Genomic DNA, 17,424 nt, shown 5'->3' with positions numbered 1-17,424 from the left:
TAGGGGGCACGATGCAGTTTCAACTAAGGGCATGTCTTCACTAGCATTGTTAAAGCACTGTAATGGCAGCGCTTCAATGTGCCTGTGTAGTCACGGCACCAGCACTGGGAGAGCTTTCTCCCAGTAGTAAAAAAACACCTCCACGAGAGGACCAGCTCCCAGAGCTGGTGCACTGTCTACATTGCCACTTTACAGTGCTGAAACATGCAGCACTCAGGGGGCTGTTTTTTCACACCCCTGCGCGAGAAAGTTGCAGCACTATAAAGTGGCAGTGTAGACGAGGCCTAAACCAAAAGCCATCAATCAGGAAGAACGTGTAACATATGCCACTTCCCAGATGAGGTCCAGAATTTTCACCAAGTTTCTTTCACGTGTTTTAGGATGGACTCATCATTCTTCCCTCAGAGAAGAGTTCAAATATTTTAAAGGCAGTAGTCCCTTTTCACTGTGGAAACAGATTCCAAAGATTCTAGGACAGCATCTCTGGGACAATAAGTGAATAAAGAGTCATTTACTGTTCGTCTGTTGCTATATACTTTTCATTTCCTGGTTTAGAACAACTTCTTGCCCGCTCTTTCCTAGGCACTTTGAAGAGGTGCCCTGAAGCTGCCTCCATTCTCTGTTGTTTTAGGATTCTCTAGCTGGGTTGACTTTCCAGTCCTAAACAAATTCAGACTCATAATTCCAATTCAGTTTTGCGCGCCAACAGTTAGACATGCTGAATGAGAAGTGTCTTACCTACTGCTGAATTTCCATTCTGCTGCTGTGGTTTGCTGTGTGTTGGGCTGGCTGCTGGAGCTGAGGAACGTTGCTGCTGGTGCCCCTGTCCTGTTAATCAGAGGAGAAAAGACTACTTCTAGTGCAATGGACTGGAGATGAGAGTAATTAAAACTGCCTTAGGATGCCTTTCTGAGATGTAACCTTGTTTTCACAAGAGCCCCATAGCACATAACACCCTCTAACATTCGAGTGTGTTACAAGACAATAGCAAAGCACCCTGAGACTATGTCTACACTATGGGCATTAGAGCAGCACAGTCATGGTGCCATAGATATGCTGCTGTAGGGCAGGTGTGTCCTACAGCAATGGCAGGGTTTTTTCCCATCACTACAGATCCCAAAATCCCAAGCGATGGTAGCTAGGTGGACGGAAGCATTCTTCCCATCGGCTGAGCTGCACTCCACTTGGAGGTTAACATCACCATAGCTATGGTGTTCAGGGGGTGTGAACTTTTTCACACACCCCGAGCACCATGGCTATATTGACCTAACTTTTAAATGTAGACCAAGCCTGAGAAATGCCACAGCATATATGGATCTCAACCAGATCTCTCACAGCAACTGCTTTATGGGGGACCCAAGTAATTACAAACTGCCTTTAGGATGCCTGTCACAGGGGCTGGTCCTCTGTGGAGTCAGGCAGCCAGCCTCCCTGTGACAGGCTCCACTGAAAAGAATGAGTCAAGCCAGATCTACCTATGGATGGTTAACTGGACAAACAGATGGGCAGCAGTTAATTACCATATATACTCATTCCTTAGCCTACTTGTTTATAAGCTGACCCCCCCGAGATGGTTGGTAAAAACAACAAAATAGCAAAAATATATGACCCTTTCATAAGTCGATCCTGTACTTCAGGGGTTGGCAACCTTTGGTTCCCGGCCCATCAGCGGGTCGGGACGTTTTGTTTATCTGGAGCCTTCCCCAGACACGGAGCCCCTCAGCTCCCAGTGGCTGTGGTTTGTCGTAACCAAAAAAAACATTCGGCTTATGAATGGGTATATAAGGAACACCTGGGCCTCAGCTTATGCACCTCAGACAGTAGCCCAGAACCGAGAGGATGCTCCTGGGGAGCTTGATAGGAAAGCTACTCCTGTGGTGTGTTCCTGGAGAGCAGAAGCTCCCAGAGAGAGGAACCAGCCCCAGAACACAAAGAGAACGCTCCAGAGGAGAAAGATTTCAAAGCTGTTCAGGCAGGCAGACATGGGAGAAACCCTGAGTTAGCACGGGTAAGACTGCACAGATCTTGGCAGAAGAGAAGCCCTGGGTCTTAAAGCAGGTGGTGGCTTGTTTATATAGCATGTTTGGTGATTGATTAAATAAACTAGACCCCTGGAGGGGCATTGTTCACTGTATGCGAGCGTCAATGAACTTAGGGAAAATTCACTAAGGGAAAATGAGGCAGACACCTACCCATGGTGTCACAATGGGATGTAATCTTGTTTTCACAAGAGCCCCATGGCACAGAATACCCACTAACATTCAAATGTGTTACAAGACAACAGCAAACCATTCTGAGTAGAGTCATAGCATATGATGATCTCAACCAGATCTCTTTTCCCAAGCAACCACGTTCCACTACTACTTAGAAAGAATTCAGGGTTGACAATTATTTGAAGGGATACTATTAAAGGATCTCTCAAAACTGGGTGACTGGAAAACAAAATGGCAGATGAAATTTAATATTGATAAATGCAAAGTAATGCACACTGGAAAGCATAATCCCAACTATACATATAAAATAGGTTGACCCGATAGCAAGTGTGAAAAATCAGGACGGGGGTGGGAGACAATAGGTGCCTATATAAAACAAAGTCCCAAATATCAGGACTGTCCCTAATATAAAATGATGGGGTCGAAATTAGCTGTTACCACACAAGAAAGATCTTGGAGTCATTGCGGATAGTTGTCTGAAAACATCCACTCAATGTGCAGCGGAGGTCAAAAAAGCAAACAGAATACTGGGAATAATTAAGAAAAGGATAGATAATAGGACAGAAAATATCATGTTGCCTCTATAAAAATCCATGGTACACCCATACCTTGAATACTGTGTGCAGATGTGGTTGCCCCATCTCAAAAAAGATATACTGGAATTGGAAAAGGTTCAGAAAAGGGCAACAAAAATGATAAGGGGTATGGAATGGCTTCTGTATGAGGAGAGATCAATAAGACTGGGACTTTTCAGTTTGGAAAAGAGATGGCTAAGCGGAGATTTGATTGAAGTCTATAAAATCATGACTGGTGTAGAGGAAGTAGATAAGGAAGTGTTGTTTACTACTTCTCATAACACAAGAACTAGGGGTCACCAGATGAAATTAACAGGCATCAGGTTTAAAACAAATAAAAGGAAGTATTTCTTCATACAGTGCACAGTCAACCTGTGGAACTCCTTTCCAGGGGATGTTGTGAAGGCCAAGACCATAACAGTGTTTGAAAAAGAACTACATCAGTTCATGGAGGATGGGCAGGAATGGTGTCCCTAACCTCTTTTTGCCAGAAGCTGGGAATGAGCGACAGGGGATGGATCACTTGACAATTACCTGTTCTGTTCATTCCCTCTGGGGCACCTGGCACTGGCCACTGTCAGAAGACAGACTACTGGGTTAGATGGACCTTTGGTCTGACCCAGTGTGGCCGTTCTGATGTTCTTAAGTTTTTGACAGCTGTCAGCAGTAGGGTCTGCACCACTGCACAACGTATGAGCTAAAATATAACAATTTAATAAAACTCCTTAAAATGCAGAGAAAAAGGTGCTGTGTGAAGGTAAATTGAGACTCTCCACTAATTATAAAGAAATCTATGAGATACACCTTAGTGTCACCATATTTTCTAAATTAAAAAATATGGAGATCCTAAATGAAGGATGATGGGCTCCACATTATAGCAACCACCACAGTCAAGTCTGAATCCATTGCTGACCAACCTGAGCCACAGTGCTGGGATTCACAGGAAGACAGGTGGATTATCACAGCACCTGATCACCTCAGAGACAGTTGTCAGTATATTGACAATGGCTACTTGGGAGCACCCTAAAAAAGGGACTGACTCTACATTACAGAAAACTAGTCTATGTATGTGTCTTAACAGCAAAATGGAAAAAAAAAAAAAAAAAAGGTGTTCAGTCAATTTAAAACAACAGTGAAAACACAGCAACTTGGCTTTTAACTCAGGTTAGTAGCTTGAAGTTCACCTCCAGACTCCCCAATAGGCTTAACAGTTAGGGTGGGTTAACCATAAAACTAATATTTATCGGTTAACCGTTTAATATTTTACATCCTTAGTCCACACTATGAAAAAAAATGTGAGACTCTCTAATCTGCAGAATGTATCAGTGCACTGGCCTTGCTCCTGAACCTTTAACACTGCTCTGACTATATTCGACCAAATGCCAGCAGCTTTAGAGATCTGACTTGCTGTAAATTCAAATAAGAAACACAAGCGGCAAAAATCCTCCAGTAATTTTAACAATGTAAGAACTGCTCAGTCTGTGTTGATTTCTGTTCCTATTACAAATCACTTTTATGTAAATTTAAAACCTAAGCCAGACTACAGAAAATAATTTCAAAATTTACACATTCAGAATAATCTGCAACCGAAAATGCATTTCAGAAATATTTGAAATGACAAGCTGCCTCTAAGCAACAGTAAAGAATAATGACAACTCTGAAACAGACACCTAGCTAACAAGAAATATACTACTGCATCAGACAAGCAATTGGGAAGAAAATCACACATGCCCATAAAACAGTCTGTTCAGTAAATTTTCAGAAGACACTAGTCTAGAGCTACAATTAACCACAACATTTAAAATTGGGATTAACTTTGTGGCTGTCACAAGAACAAGCTCTTGTTGTTTAGCGCATGCATTTCTCCCTCAAAAGTAACAATGGACTTAACAGTGACAGAAAAAGATGGTTCTACACAGCAGCATTAAGTAGGATTTCTGCTCGATTTCTGGTCAGCCTGGCAGTTTACCTGTCAGTGTTATCCGTCCTGCTACTCTACATTCTTTTCCCAGATCAGAAGGTGGAGACAGCAACAATGAAAATGGATTATACTGTTACCTGACAGGTGTCAGAGTGGTAGCCGTGTTAGTCTGTAACAGCAAAAAGAATGAGGCGAGACACCCCCACAGTAGAACAAATTTTTCTCCCAAAAAGGTCCAGCCACTTAGCGTCCTTTGACTTGGGAGCAGGCCCTTGTTGGCCCCTGTCTTTCCTTGCCGTTCACCGCATCCACCACAAGCGAGCATGGGGCAGGGTGGGTAAAAAAAAGTATTAATGATCCCTGGTGGGGACAAAGTATTTTCTTTCTACCCCCTTAGCTGTGGGAGGGATGGAAGCCGGGGGTTGCCAGAGAAACTTGGCATTGTTCTGAATGGTTTTATTCACGGGGGGGTTGGTGATCCTGGAAGGCCCCTCCCTAGAATGTTCAACCTCCTTCAGAACCTCCAGAGGGTCCTCCTCCTCCAGAACCTCCTCAATTTGCAGGTTCATATTGAGGGCCACGCGCCTCAATAGTTCTTGAAGGACCCTAAAGTCCATCGGGGATGGACCAGACATGAACGTGCCAGCCACAGCCTCATTGGGAAGGATGAAGACGACTCCACTGGAAGGGCCAGTGTGGAGACAGTCTCCTGATCAGGCATGGGTGGTTCCTCTTGGGTGCCTGGGGTAGCCCCTACCACGGGCACTGGCTCCGCAGGTTTGTCCAGGTCCAGAGTGGGGTGGCTGAGGGTCACCTCGGGGGCTGGGCAACTCGGGTGGTGCCCTGGGCCCGGTGATATGCCTAGGGGGTCCAAAATTGCCACTGGGGTTGCTAGTTGGGTATTGGGGGATCTTGGCCGAGGCTCCCCGAGCTTGACTGGGGAATATCTGAGAACCCTGAAGCTCTCTCCGACCTGCCGGAAGGGGACCCAGATTGCGACAGCCAAGGAGGAGCAATGCACGAGTGAAGCAAAGGGGGCACCGAGTCACTTGGTATGAGCGGGTCATGCAGGGATCAGTGCCAGGAGGCTGATCGCAACCACGACCGGTGCAGTGATGAAGAGTGGTGCCGGGAAGTAGAGCGGCACTGTGATGGCGACCAGTGCCACTCTGGAGAGCGGTGCCAGGCCATGGGCCGGTGTCATGGTGACAGTCGACGCAGGGATCGAACTTCCACACTGTGTCAGTCCAAATGGTGCCACGAGGTCGCCGATCGTGACCTGGATCTCGAGCGGGACCATGATCCAGCAGTCGATAGCGATCTCGAGCAGGAACGGCTTCAAGGATCAAGACTGTGAGACCAGCGCCATGAGTCTAACTGGTGCCGAGAGTCAGACCAGTACCTGTGACGGTGCCGGGACTCGGAAGAGCAGTGGGACTCCAAGCGACATGGAGATGCTGGTCTGAGGGCTGCCATTCTGAACATCGCTGGTTTACCCTTGGACAGTACCAGGACTCAGGTAGGGGCCGGTGCTGGGGCCAGAGGCACTGGAGCCGTCATTTCGATGAGCCCTCTGGAGGCCTCGAAGGTGTCCGGTGTGGAAGGTAATGTGATCTCTTCCACTTGCACTGTCCCTTGTGCAGGGCTGGGATGAGCAGATCTGGGCCTGGAAGCCCTGTCCTGCTTAGAGGCCTGGTTAGAGTCTTGCTCAGCCGGGACCGGAACAACTGCTTCAGCCCTAACAGAGGGTCCTTCCAAGGCTTGCTTCTTCCCAGCAACCGGGGAATGGGAGCGGTGCTGAGGTGAGCGTGTTTGGGGCCCAGGAGATCACTGGTCCCAAGATGAGCGCGGGATCTTCTGCAGTGCCGAAGACAGTACTGCAGGAGGGGCACTCTGCACCGAAGCGCTCGGGCCCACGTCTTGAGAGGGCCTCAAAGCAGACTCCATGAGGAGTTGCTTGAGTCGAATCTCCCCCTCTTTTCACATCACGGGCTTGAATGCCTTACAGATTCTACACTTGTCCGCCTCGTGGCGCTCCCCCAGACACCCGAGACAGAAATAGTGGGGGTCGCCCACCAGCATGGGCTTGTTGCAAGGCTTGTAGCCCTGGGACAGCATGTCCCAGAGCCCCAAAAGGCAGTCGTTGATGGAACTGCCCTCAATTACTAAACTACGCTTAACACTATAGGAAACACTTAACACTAACTAATAATAATTAATCTACAATTAAGGTAAGAGAAGCTAGGGATAAGTGGAGCACTTGATGAGACTAGAGACCACTGTTCCAACAACCATCACGGGCAGTAAGAAGGAACTGAAGGGGGGTCAGGCTGGCAAGGTCTTATATAGAACACCATATTGGCATCACTCCAGGGAACTCCCCAGCCAGCCCGACAGGATAGCTGCTAGGGAAAAAGCTTCCGACATCCGTGCACGCAGTACGCGTGCGCACCTAACTGGAATTGATATGAGCAATCACTCGAAGAAGAAAATGCGTGTTGCCATACCAACTCCAAGGAGACTAATCAATTAAGGTAGGCTATTATCAGTAGGAAAGAAAAAACTTTTTAGTGATAATCAGGATGGCCCATTTCAAACAGCTGACAAGAAGGTGTGAGTAACAGGAGGGGAAAAATTAGCACGGGAAAATAGTTTTTACTTTGTGTAATAACCCATCCACTCCCAGTCTTTATTCAAGCTTAATTTAATGGTGTCCAATTTGCAAATTAATTCCAATTCTGCAATTTCTTGTTACTACTAGTACTACTGCAGAATTGGAATTAACTTGCAAACTGGACATCATTAAATTAGGCTTGAATAAAGACTGGGAGTGGATGGATCATTATATACATCTGAAGAAGTAAGGTTTTTTACCCACGAAAGCTTATGCCCAAATAAATCTGTTAGTCTTTAAGGTGCCACCGGACTCCTTGTTTTTGTGGATACAGACTAACATGGCTATCCCCTGATACTTGACATATTTCTTTACGTGGTGCCCAGAACTGGACACAGTACTTTAAAGGCCTCACCATTGCTGAGCAGAGTGGGACAATTACCTCCCATGTCTTACACACAACACTCTTATTAATACATCACAGAATGTTATTAGCACTTTTTCGCAACTGCATCACATTGTTGACTGATTCAATTTGTGATCCACTATGCTCCCAGATCCTTTTCAACAGTACTACCAGATAGCCAGTTATTCCCCATTTTGTAGTTGTGCATTTAGTTTTTAATTCCTAAGGGCATGGCTACACTTGCAGATGTAGAGTGCTTTGAGTTAAACCTGCCTTCGTAGACCACAGTAGGGAAAGCGCTGTATTCTGTCCACACTGACAGAGCACTGGCATGGCCACATTAGCAGCTCTTGCAATGGCCACAGAGAGCACTGCATTGTGGAAGCTATCCCAGCATGCAAGTGGCTGCAACGTGCTTTTCAAATGGAGTGGGTGGAGTATGACAAGGAGTGTGTTGTGTGTATGTGGGGGAAGAGTGGGCTTTTGGGGGACAGAGAGCCTGCCAGCATGCTGTTTTATAAGTTCAGACAGCAGCAGCACACACCCCCTCCTCTCTCTCTCTCACACACAGCATTCCACAGTAATGGTTGCTTTGGGTATGTCTACACTACAAAATTAGGTTGATTTTATAGAAATCGATTTTATACAGTTGATTGCATATGTCCACATTAAGTGCATTAAGTCAGCGGAGTGCGTCCTCACTTCCATGGCTAGCATCAACTTACAAAGTGGTGCACTGTGGGTAGCTATCCCACAGTTTCCGCAGTCTCCACTACCCTTTGGAATTCTGGGTTAAGCTCCTAATGCCTAATGGGGCAAAAACATTGTCACAGGTGGTTCTGGGTACATGTCATCAGTCGCCCCTCCCTCTGTAAAAGCAATGTCAGACAATCATTTCGCGCCTTTCTTCCGTGCAGACACCATACCACGGCAAACATGGAGCCCGCTCAGCTCAGCTCATCGTCACCGCTGCTGTTGTGTCCTGGGTGCTGCTGTCAGCAGACAGTGCAGTAGGACTGCTAATCGTTGTGATCCACCGCTTCCGCTGCAACTCTGCTCTCCTGCAGATGCCATACCACGGCAAGCATGGAGCCCGCTCAGCTCACCGTCACCGCTGCTGTTCTGAGCATTGTAAACACCTTGCGCATTATCCTGGAGTATATGCAGAACAGGGCTAAGAAACACCAGCATGAGGAGGATTTTGATGAGGACACAGACATTCCTGAAAGCACAGGCTGTGGCAACTGGGACATCATGGCGGCAGTGAGGCTGGTTGATAACAGTGGAATGCCAATTCTGGGCCAGGCAAACAAGCACAGACTGGTGGGACCGCATAGTGTTGCAGGTATGGGATGATTCACAGTGCTGCGAAATTTTTGCACGGATAAGGCCACTTTTCTCACTGAGGTGGAGAACCAGGAGCGCTCTAGCCATGAAGTCACATCACTCTGTGTGTCTTGCCAGCGTGGACGGGGAGTGAGCTAGTGCGCCCGTAAGTCGCAAGTGTAGCCAAGCCCCAAGTGAAGTACTATGCACTTATGTTTACTGAATTTCATCTTGTTGAATTCAGGACAGTTCTCCAATTTGTTGAGGTCTTTTTGAATTCTTATTCTGTCTTCCAAAGTGCTTCCAATCTCTCCCAGGTTGATGTCATCTACAAATTTTATAAGCATGCTCTCCACTCCATTACCAAAGTCATTAATGAAAATATTGACTAGTACTGAACCCAGGACAAACCCCCTGTGGGACCCCACCAGATACTTCTCGTTTGATAGGGGACCACTAGTAACTACTTTCTGTATATGGTCTCTCAGCCTGTTGTGCACCCATCTTATAGCAATTTCATCTAAACCACATTTCCCAACTTTGTTTATGAGAATGGCATGTGGAACTGTCAAAAGCCTTAATAAAATCAAGATATATCGTATCTACTCATAGGCCAGTAACCCTATCAAGTAAGAGATTAGGTTAATCTGGCATGCTATGTTCTTGACAAATAAATGCTGGCTATTCTTTATAATCCTGTTGTCCTCTAAGTGCTTAATTGATTGTTTAATAATATGTTTCAATATCTTCAGTATCAGCTATCAAAATTAGGCTGACGGTCTATAATTCCCTTAAGTACTCCTTGTTCCCCTTTTTAAAGGGAGGTAATGTTTGCCTGTCTATAATCCAATGGGACCTGACCTGTCCTCCATGAGTTCACACAGATAACTGCTAATGGTTCCAAGATTGCTTCAGCTAGTTCCCTAAGTATCTCAGGATGAATTTCATCAGGCCCATATGACTTAAACATATCCAATTTATCGAAATTTTTTTAATCTGTTCTTTCCATATTTTGGTTTACATTTCCTCATCCTTTGCTAATATAAGTCGCATTGAGCATCTGGTCACCATTAACCTTTTTAATGAAGAGTGAAGCATTAAATACCTAAGCCTTCTTGAGGTTTTCTGTTATTACTTCTCCTTCCCCACTAAGTAGAGGCCAACACACTTTTTTTCTTGCTCCTAATATAATTTAAAGATCCTCTTTTTATGTTTCTTGGCAGGTGTATCTCATTTTGCGCCTTAGCCTTTCAGATGTTGTCCTTACATGCTTGTGCTAGTCTTTTATACTCCTCCTCAGCAATTTGTCCATGTCTCCACTTTTTGTAAAATTCCTTTCAGATTTTCAGGTCATTAAAGAGCTCCTGATAGAGCCATATTGACACTCTTTCTATTCTTCCTATCTTTCCTTTCTATCAGGATAGCTCACAGTTGTGCCTTTAATATCATCTCCTTGAGAACCTGCCAGCTCTCCTGAATTTTTCCGCTGAGACATTCTTCCCATGGGACCTTACCTGCCAGCTCTCTGAGTTTGTTAAAGTCTGCTTTTTTGATGTCTGTGATGGGTGGACTAGGTCCAGAGGCCCCACCTCACCCTGTCCCAGAGAAGAGCAGAGAAGTCCTCTAGGCAGCCTAGAGTGGCTGCAGGGGACGAAGCCAATCAGAGGGACTAGGAAGACCATATAAAAAGAAGCAACAGAACAAGCAGAGCAGTCAGTTACTTCCTGGAGCTGGAAGAGGGAAGACCAGGTTCCTGGCTGGCTGGAAGAGCAGCAGGACAACACACAACTCAGTGTGGGCAAGACTGAGCCCTGGGAAGGTTGCCAAAGGCTGAGGGAGCTAAGGAGGAGATCCTGGCAGGCTGCAGGGGCCAAGCAAAGACTGAGCCCAGAATCTAGCCAGACCAAGTGAGGGTACCGTGATGGGCCCTGTTGGACTGTTATAGAGGGCAGTGTCTCCAGGGAGGAAGCCTTGGCAGAAGGTAAAGACAATATACCCAGAAGAGGTTTGTTTGTTCTGTTCCACCTACAGACAGTGTGAGAGGCTCAGCTGGAAGCCTGAGTCACTGAAGACCCGCCAAAGAAACCAATGACTAGAAGGGGGCGCTTGTGAGAACTGGATGCTACCCTGTTACCACAAACTAAGAAACAGTAGGATCACATCTGACCAGAAGGGGCGCTCATGAGAGGTGGGCGCCGACCCTGTTACGAAGTCCATTATCCTTATTCTGCTGGTCTCGTGCCTTCCTTTCCTTGGACTCATGAAATGATCATTTCATGATCACTTTCACCCATACTACGTTCCACCTTGAGACTCACTACTAGTTCCTCCCTGTTGACCAGAATCAAGTCTGTTCCCCAGTTTCTTCATTCATTTTCCTTCTGTTTCCTCTTACGTTTTGCTGTATTACTTTTTCAAAAGATGACTGGATAGTAGAAGCTCCCCATCAGTGCCAGGTCTTGTGTTTTGGATATTTCTATTATTTGTTCTAGAAATGCCTCATCTGCCTCCTCTTCCTGATCTGGTGATCTATTGTAGACCCCTACCATGTCGTTACTCTTATATTTTTTTTTTACTCCTTTATCTTTACTCAGAGACTTGCAACTGGTCTGGTCTCATTTCCTCAGAACAAGTGTATATATTCTTGAGGTTTAATGCAACACCTCTTCCCTTTTTATCCTGCCTGCCCTTCCTGAACAAGCTATACCCTTAATACCAATATTCCAGTCATGAGACTTCTCAACAAGTCTCTGTGACACCAATTAAGTCATAATTTAGCTCATGGACTAAGACATCCAGTTATTTATGTTTATTCCTCATAGCCCTTACATTTATGTATAGTCAATTAGCTGTCAAGCAGATTTCCTCACTAATTTCCCTCTTGTTGCTCCTATGACCCTATTGTAAGTTTCCATTTCTTCCCCCACAACAGCTAGCCTTCTGTTAAGGTCATTTCTTTTTACACTTATCTTTGGGCTTTTGTCTCCTGCCCCTTTTAATCTAGTTTAAAGTTCTGTATACCTTTACCCCGATAGAACACGACCCGATATAACACAATTCAGATATAACATGGTAAAGCAGTGGGAGCCCCAGGCCCTTTAAAGCACCACCTAAGCCCCACTGCTTTACCGCATTATATCCGAATTTGTTTGGAGCCCCAGGCCCTTTAAATCCCCGCCAGAGCACCGCTGCCAGAGCTCCAGCGGTGATTTAAAGGGCTCAGGGCTCCCCACAGCAGCTGGAGCACCAGGCCCTTTAAATTACCGCTGAGGAAGCCAGTCCAGTCTGGCACAGCATACCAGCACGCCGTACCGGACCAAACTCGATATAACGTGCTCTCACCTATGAGGTAGTGAGATTTTTTGGCTTCTGAGGACCACGTTATATTGCAGTAGAGGTATATATTATACATATATTTCCCACCCACCACCCAACTTTCATTAAGAAAGCGAACTTTTTGATCAATTTTCCAACCACCACCTTAAGGAGAGTGGCTTGGAAAACGTCTGCCTGAAAGCTGACAGTTACAAACAGATAAAAAAAGAATCAGAATGGAATCATTCAGGCAATATTATACTTGAGAGCTATATAGAGAGTCTAAGGAGTGACAATCAGCTGGTCTGATACTTCCCCATAACACAGGGAAGCAGGAACTAACCCATTTGGCCTGAGCTTAGATATTATGGCGATAGCCATTGTACAAAACTCTAAGCTACACAGATACAAGTGACGTTGGAGAACTGGAAATCACAACTCCAGGCACAAGACAATTAAATGAGTGTCCTTATTTTTTCACCAAAAACAGAGTAACCAGCTGAAAACCAGCATGATAGTGAGTCACAAACACTTCTATTGTCTGTAGGAAGTTTCTTACCTTCATTGTATGGTACTGGATTGCCAATATTTGCACCAACCACATCAGCTGTTTTCAGAACATCTAAATCCATCAGTATAATCACTCTCCTACAAACACAAAGCAAGCAACAGTAAAAACTCTTGTCATCTTCCTGGACACTATATAGCCCTAGGCTATAAATGAGTCTTTTGCATGCACACAGGCACTGCAATCACTACAGAAGGCAGATTTCCTGGGGAGGCACTGTCAAGAAGAAACACTCCATTATCAACCAGAGAGTTAACCAATGCAGGTAAAAGTGGTGTAGATTGAAACAGTACAGCACTTAATCAGGAAGAGTAGATACCCATCTGAATGATGCACATGATGTTGATATGTAGGAGCACATAAAATGTGCTACATTCCTTACAACTCTGCCCCAAATGGCATAAAACTAAATATAAGTGAGTGTCAAATAGAAAAGGTGGATTAGGGAGAAAGAGTGACAGCAAAAGTTAACACAGTTACACATTCATGCATGTACACAATCTTGAAGATTTGTTACCCTACCTTAATTTGAAATAGAAAGTTCGAGTACTTTACCATCTTAATACAAAAACAATCACCACCAGGGCATGTCCTCATTCATACTCACCCACAGCAGATAATTTTCAGTGACTGAAATCTAACAATTATGCAGCTGGATGCATTTTATCCAGTTATTTCCATTTAATTACTACACAGATATATTAATATCTGCAACTAAGTACATTTGCAGACAGGAACAGCAACTTTCATCTCTGCTGCCCTCAAACAGCCATCACAATTACATGATGTGTCAGGAGAAACACATGCCTCCTCCCTCATGCATCATACACACCACAATGGATACACCTATTAATAATCTCAAAACAACAGCACTTGACCTCATCATTTATGTAAAATGCAGCAGCATCCACTAGTCAGATGCATTTGTGTGCACATATCTAAATATACATAAATACCTTCCATCTTTCAGGCTGTTAACAATGTATCTGTTAACCTGGCAGATACAGTGGGTGGACAAGCGCTCCTCGTCAATTAGAGAATTCAGCTGTGTAGCCAACATGAAAGCTGCAAAAAAACAGAAGAAAAACCATAAAATGACCAGCATATGCAGCCCTGAAAAGATGGCCATCATAGCTAACTGCAATCAATCCATTCAGGCCACTGGTTCTGCATGGATCTAAGGCCCATCCAGTTAATCATCTCTCACAAACCAGTGCAATCACAAGTGAGAAAGTGTGAATATATCTCTGGAACATAAATCACATATTAACTCTCTGAAGTTTGAGAACAGAATACAACACCCTTACAATGATATTTTGCCTAGTAGCCCAAGCCACTGAAGTAAAATTTATGCAGCAAATTAGAAAAAGATAGATTAAGATGAGCTGATAAATGGTTCTTGGACCCCACTACTATTAGTATAGTCCACTAATCACTGTTCTGTACGACTAAGCTGTTCTCCATAATTAACATGAATTCTTGGATGCTCTACAACAACTCAGAAAAGCTGGATTTTGTTTGTAAGATTAAAATGCAATTATAGATCCCAGAATCTAAATAAATAAATTCTATATCCTTCCCACATTCCTTTGTAACTTAGTTCAGCAGCAAAAACCGCTCTGTCATTAATTCGGACAATTGAGTGCAGTTATTAGCAGTGCACTTGTAAATTCTCACCACTATGCATTACTTACAGGATAGTGTGTTCACCCCATCGCTCATCAGCACACGGTAACGAGGTGGCCCATTTCCTGTGGCAATGGCACGGATGTTCTAGAAGAAAATACTTGAATTCTTAGCCCTTCTCTGATTTTACAGGCACACAGAGACAAAGTATGAGATCACACCTATTGGGGAGAGCTTACTCATAAAGCAGAAAGCTAAGATAGGCTTTAATTGCTTGTAATTCTGTCTATCTCAGATGGACTAAAACATGCTTGCTCAGATCATGCCAATGAGCCTTTCAGTGCTCCTTTGCTCACCTACAAGGCTTCCACCTCTTCATGTCCAAATTGGATTGTAAATTCATCAATGATGTGTGTGTGTGTCAGGTACCTTATCTTTATGGACTTGTAGATCAGCATGTACAATTTTAAGTACTCTAAGCTACGGATAATAGGAATAAGACGATACTTGAGAGAATACTCACAATGACTTGGAGGACAGGCCTTAAATTATTCTCTCCCTGCATTATGGCCTGTAAAGGAAGATAGAGGATTTAATCCTTTTGATTGGAAAACATTTTTAAAACTTTGTGACTGAGAAGACTAGCAAACAAATAATTAGACTAATTATAATAAACTGTTCCCAAAATAGGGAATCAAACTTGGTTAGTGTGCCAACAATGTGAACATCCTCAAAATTTCTGTTTGTTGTACAAGTGCATCCTGATACCAGAAAAAGGACAGACCATTTGTTGAGAGAAGCATTTCACCTCAAAAATCCCTGCACTTTATGAGAAGTGACAGGCTGATTTACCAGTTTATCAATTCTCATACAGTGGCCTGTTGAGCACTTTCAGGCAGCCTATAGAGCTGATGCGAGTCGTTATACTTCCTACAAACTGTAACTTAGCCAAAGACCCTAGAGTTCCCAAAGCCCATCTCTTCCCTTTCCATGTTTCTCTCTTTGTTAAGGGTGGGCAAACTTTTTGGCTTGAGGTCTACATCTGGGTATGCAAATTGTATGACGGGTCACAAATGCTCATGAAATTGGAGGTTGGGGTGCAGGAAGGGGTGAGGGCTTCAGCTGATGGATGGGGGTGCAGGAGGGTGCGCTGGGCTGGGACCAAGGGGTTTCGGAGGGTGGGAGGGGGATCAGAGCTGGGGCAGGAGTTTGGGGCGTGGGAAGGGATCAGGAGTGCAGGCTCCGGGCGTGCTTACCTCAAGCATTTCCCACAAGCAGCAACATGTTCCCACTCTGGTTCCTCCGCAGAGGTGCGGCTAGGTGGCTCTGTGCGCTGCCCCATACAGAGGCACTGCCCCTGCAGCGCCCATTGGCCGTAGTTCCAGGCCAATGAGAGTTGCAGGGGCAGCACTTGTGGTGGGAGCAGTGTGCAGAGTCCCCTGGCTGCCCCTACACATAAGAGCCAGAAAGGAGGGCATGCCAGTGCTTCCAGGAGCCATATGGAGCCATGGCGCACGCAGAGTAGGGCAACCCCCCCAACCCCGCTCCTCACCCGGAGCACCGGAGCGGAGCAAGCCCCAGACCCCACTCCCTGCCAGGAACTTGAGGGCCAGATGTGGCCCCTGGGACGAAGTCTGCCTACCCCTGCTCTGTGTTGTGTATTTCTCCAATGTTCAATTCAAGTGTGATCAAACTGGCAACCACCAGAATCAGAATAGTAGTAAACACATGCTGTGACTGAACTGCAAACAGTATCCAAGAGATAGGGCAGAGAGCACTATGGGTAATGAGAAAGATTCAGTCTCAATGAGGTCAATTTATTTTTTTGTTATACTTTGTAGGGTTGTTGCTGACTCTCTTCTGCTCATATTAATTGTACATTTAACCAACTGTCAGAGGTATACTGAACATATGACAGGCACTCCCTTCTAACTTTATAAACCTCAAAAATAATAGGAGTGAAATTATGAACAGGCAGCAAGAATAAACAGCTCAGATACAGAAAGGCAGGTTATAACTAATCCACTACTCCAGCACTTTAAATAAGAGTTTGTGTTCATAGAAATCCACAGCCAGACAGATACTATCCAGCTATAAGCTCAGGGCTGGAAAGGGAGGTGTGTGAGGCAGGGATCACTGAGGAAGTGACCATGAAGTGGAAGAATGTAACAACCCAGGAGTGTAGTGAAGGGGCTCTCAAACCGGGGGTCACAACCCCTCCAGGTCATGAGATTATGACATGGTGGTCACGAGCTGTCAGTCTCTACCCCAAACCCTGCTAGTGTTTCATATAACAAAAACTGCGTTTAGTTTATGAGGCGGGGGTTGCACTCAGACTTGTTGTGTGTAAGGGGCCAGCAACATAAAAGTTTGAGAACCGCCGGGGTAGTGAAAGCAGGGCCAGAGCGCGTGATAACGTGTATCTGGCCCCGGCTGCCCCAGGGCACTGCAGAGAAAGCGCGGGGAACCTGCCCTACAGTCGGGGCGCTCACTGCCCCGCCTAACCTCCATGGGGGCACCAGGGCAGGCACCGAAAACCCCTACCCCGCCCCCAGGAAATACCCCCCCTTCCCCTCACATGCCCCGCCCCGGGCCGGGCCTCTGCCCCCAGAGCATTAAACACCCCCCGCCCCGAGTCTCGGACAGCCCCACCGCGCTCCCGGCCCGAGCCCCACTCCCCCCCCCCCCACGGGAGGAGGCGGAACCGCAGCGCCCGCTCCCCCGAAGCCCCTCACCGCGATGGCCCCCTCGCTCAGCCGCGCGCTCATGGTGCGTAGCCTCCCAGGCCGCGAGCCCTTCCCACTGCCGCCAAATCCTCCCGCTCGGCCGTCGCGCAACTCCACCCCCTCAGCACGTACGT

At 45.8% G+C, this 17,424-nt stretch overlaps 2 protein-coding genes across 3 annotated transcripts in view; one reads left to right on the top strand and one right to left on the bottom strand.

Moving 5' to 3' along the window:
• The window catches only part of LOC115636335 (protein ABHD15-like), a 575,307-nt gene that overhangs the window by 492,346 nt on the left and 65,537 nt on the right, over nt 1–17,424 (top strand). The window lies entirely within an intron of this gene.
• RPA1 (replication protein A1) overlaps nt 1–17,424 on the bottom strand; it is a 47,395-nt gene that overhangs the window by 29,854 nt on the left and 117 nt on the right. The window contains exons 1-6 of one of the 2 annotated variants that reach the window (XM_030536265.1): nt 17,300–17,411; nt 15,088–15,135; nt 14,633–14,711; nt 13,895–14,003; nt 12,930–13,018; nt 739–828 (exon numbers count right to left, since the gene is read on the bottom strand). In XM_030536265.1, coding sequence (XP_030392125.1) covers nt 739–828; nt 12,930–13,018; nt 13,895–14,003; nt 14,633–14,711; nt 15,088–15,135; nt 17,300–17,332 — 448 coding nt within the window. In that variant the 5' untranslated portion in view covers nt 17,333–17,411. Of the gene's footprint in view, nt 1–738; nt 829–12,929; nt 13,019–13,894; nt 14,004–14,632; nt 14,712–15,087; nt 15,136–17,299; nt 17,412–17,424 lie in introns of those variants that run through there. The other variant, XM_030536266.1, reaches the window with a different exon arrangement.

Source organism: Gopherus evgoodei, chromosome 17 (genome assembly GCF_007399415.2).
Source record: "Gopherus evgoodei ecotype Sinaloan lineage chromosome 17, rGopEvg1_v1.p, whole genome shotgun sequence".
In the NCBI taxonomy this organism is placed as follows: Eukaryota; Metazoa; Chordata; order Testudines; family Testudinidae; genus Gopherus; species Gopherus evgoodei.
The sequence above is the reverse complement of the archived record's forward strand: the minus strand, read 5'-3'. Positions and strand labels throughout refer to the sequence as shown.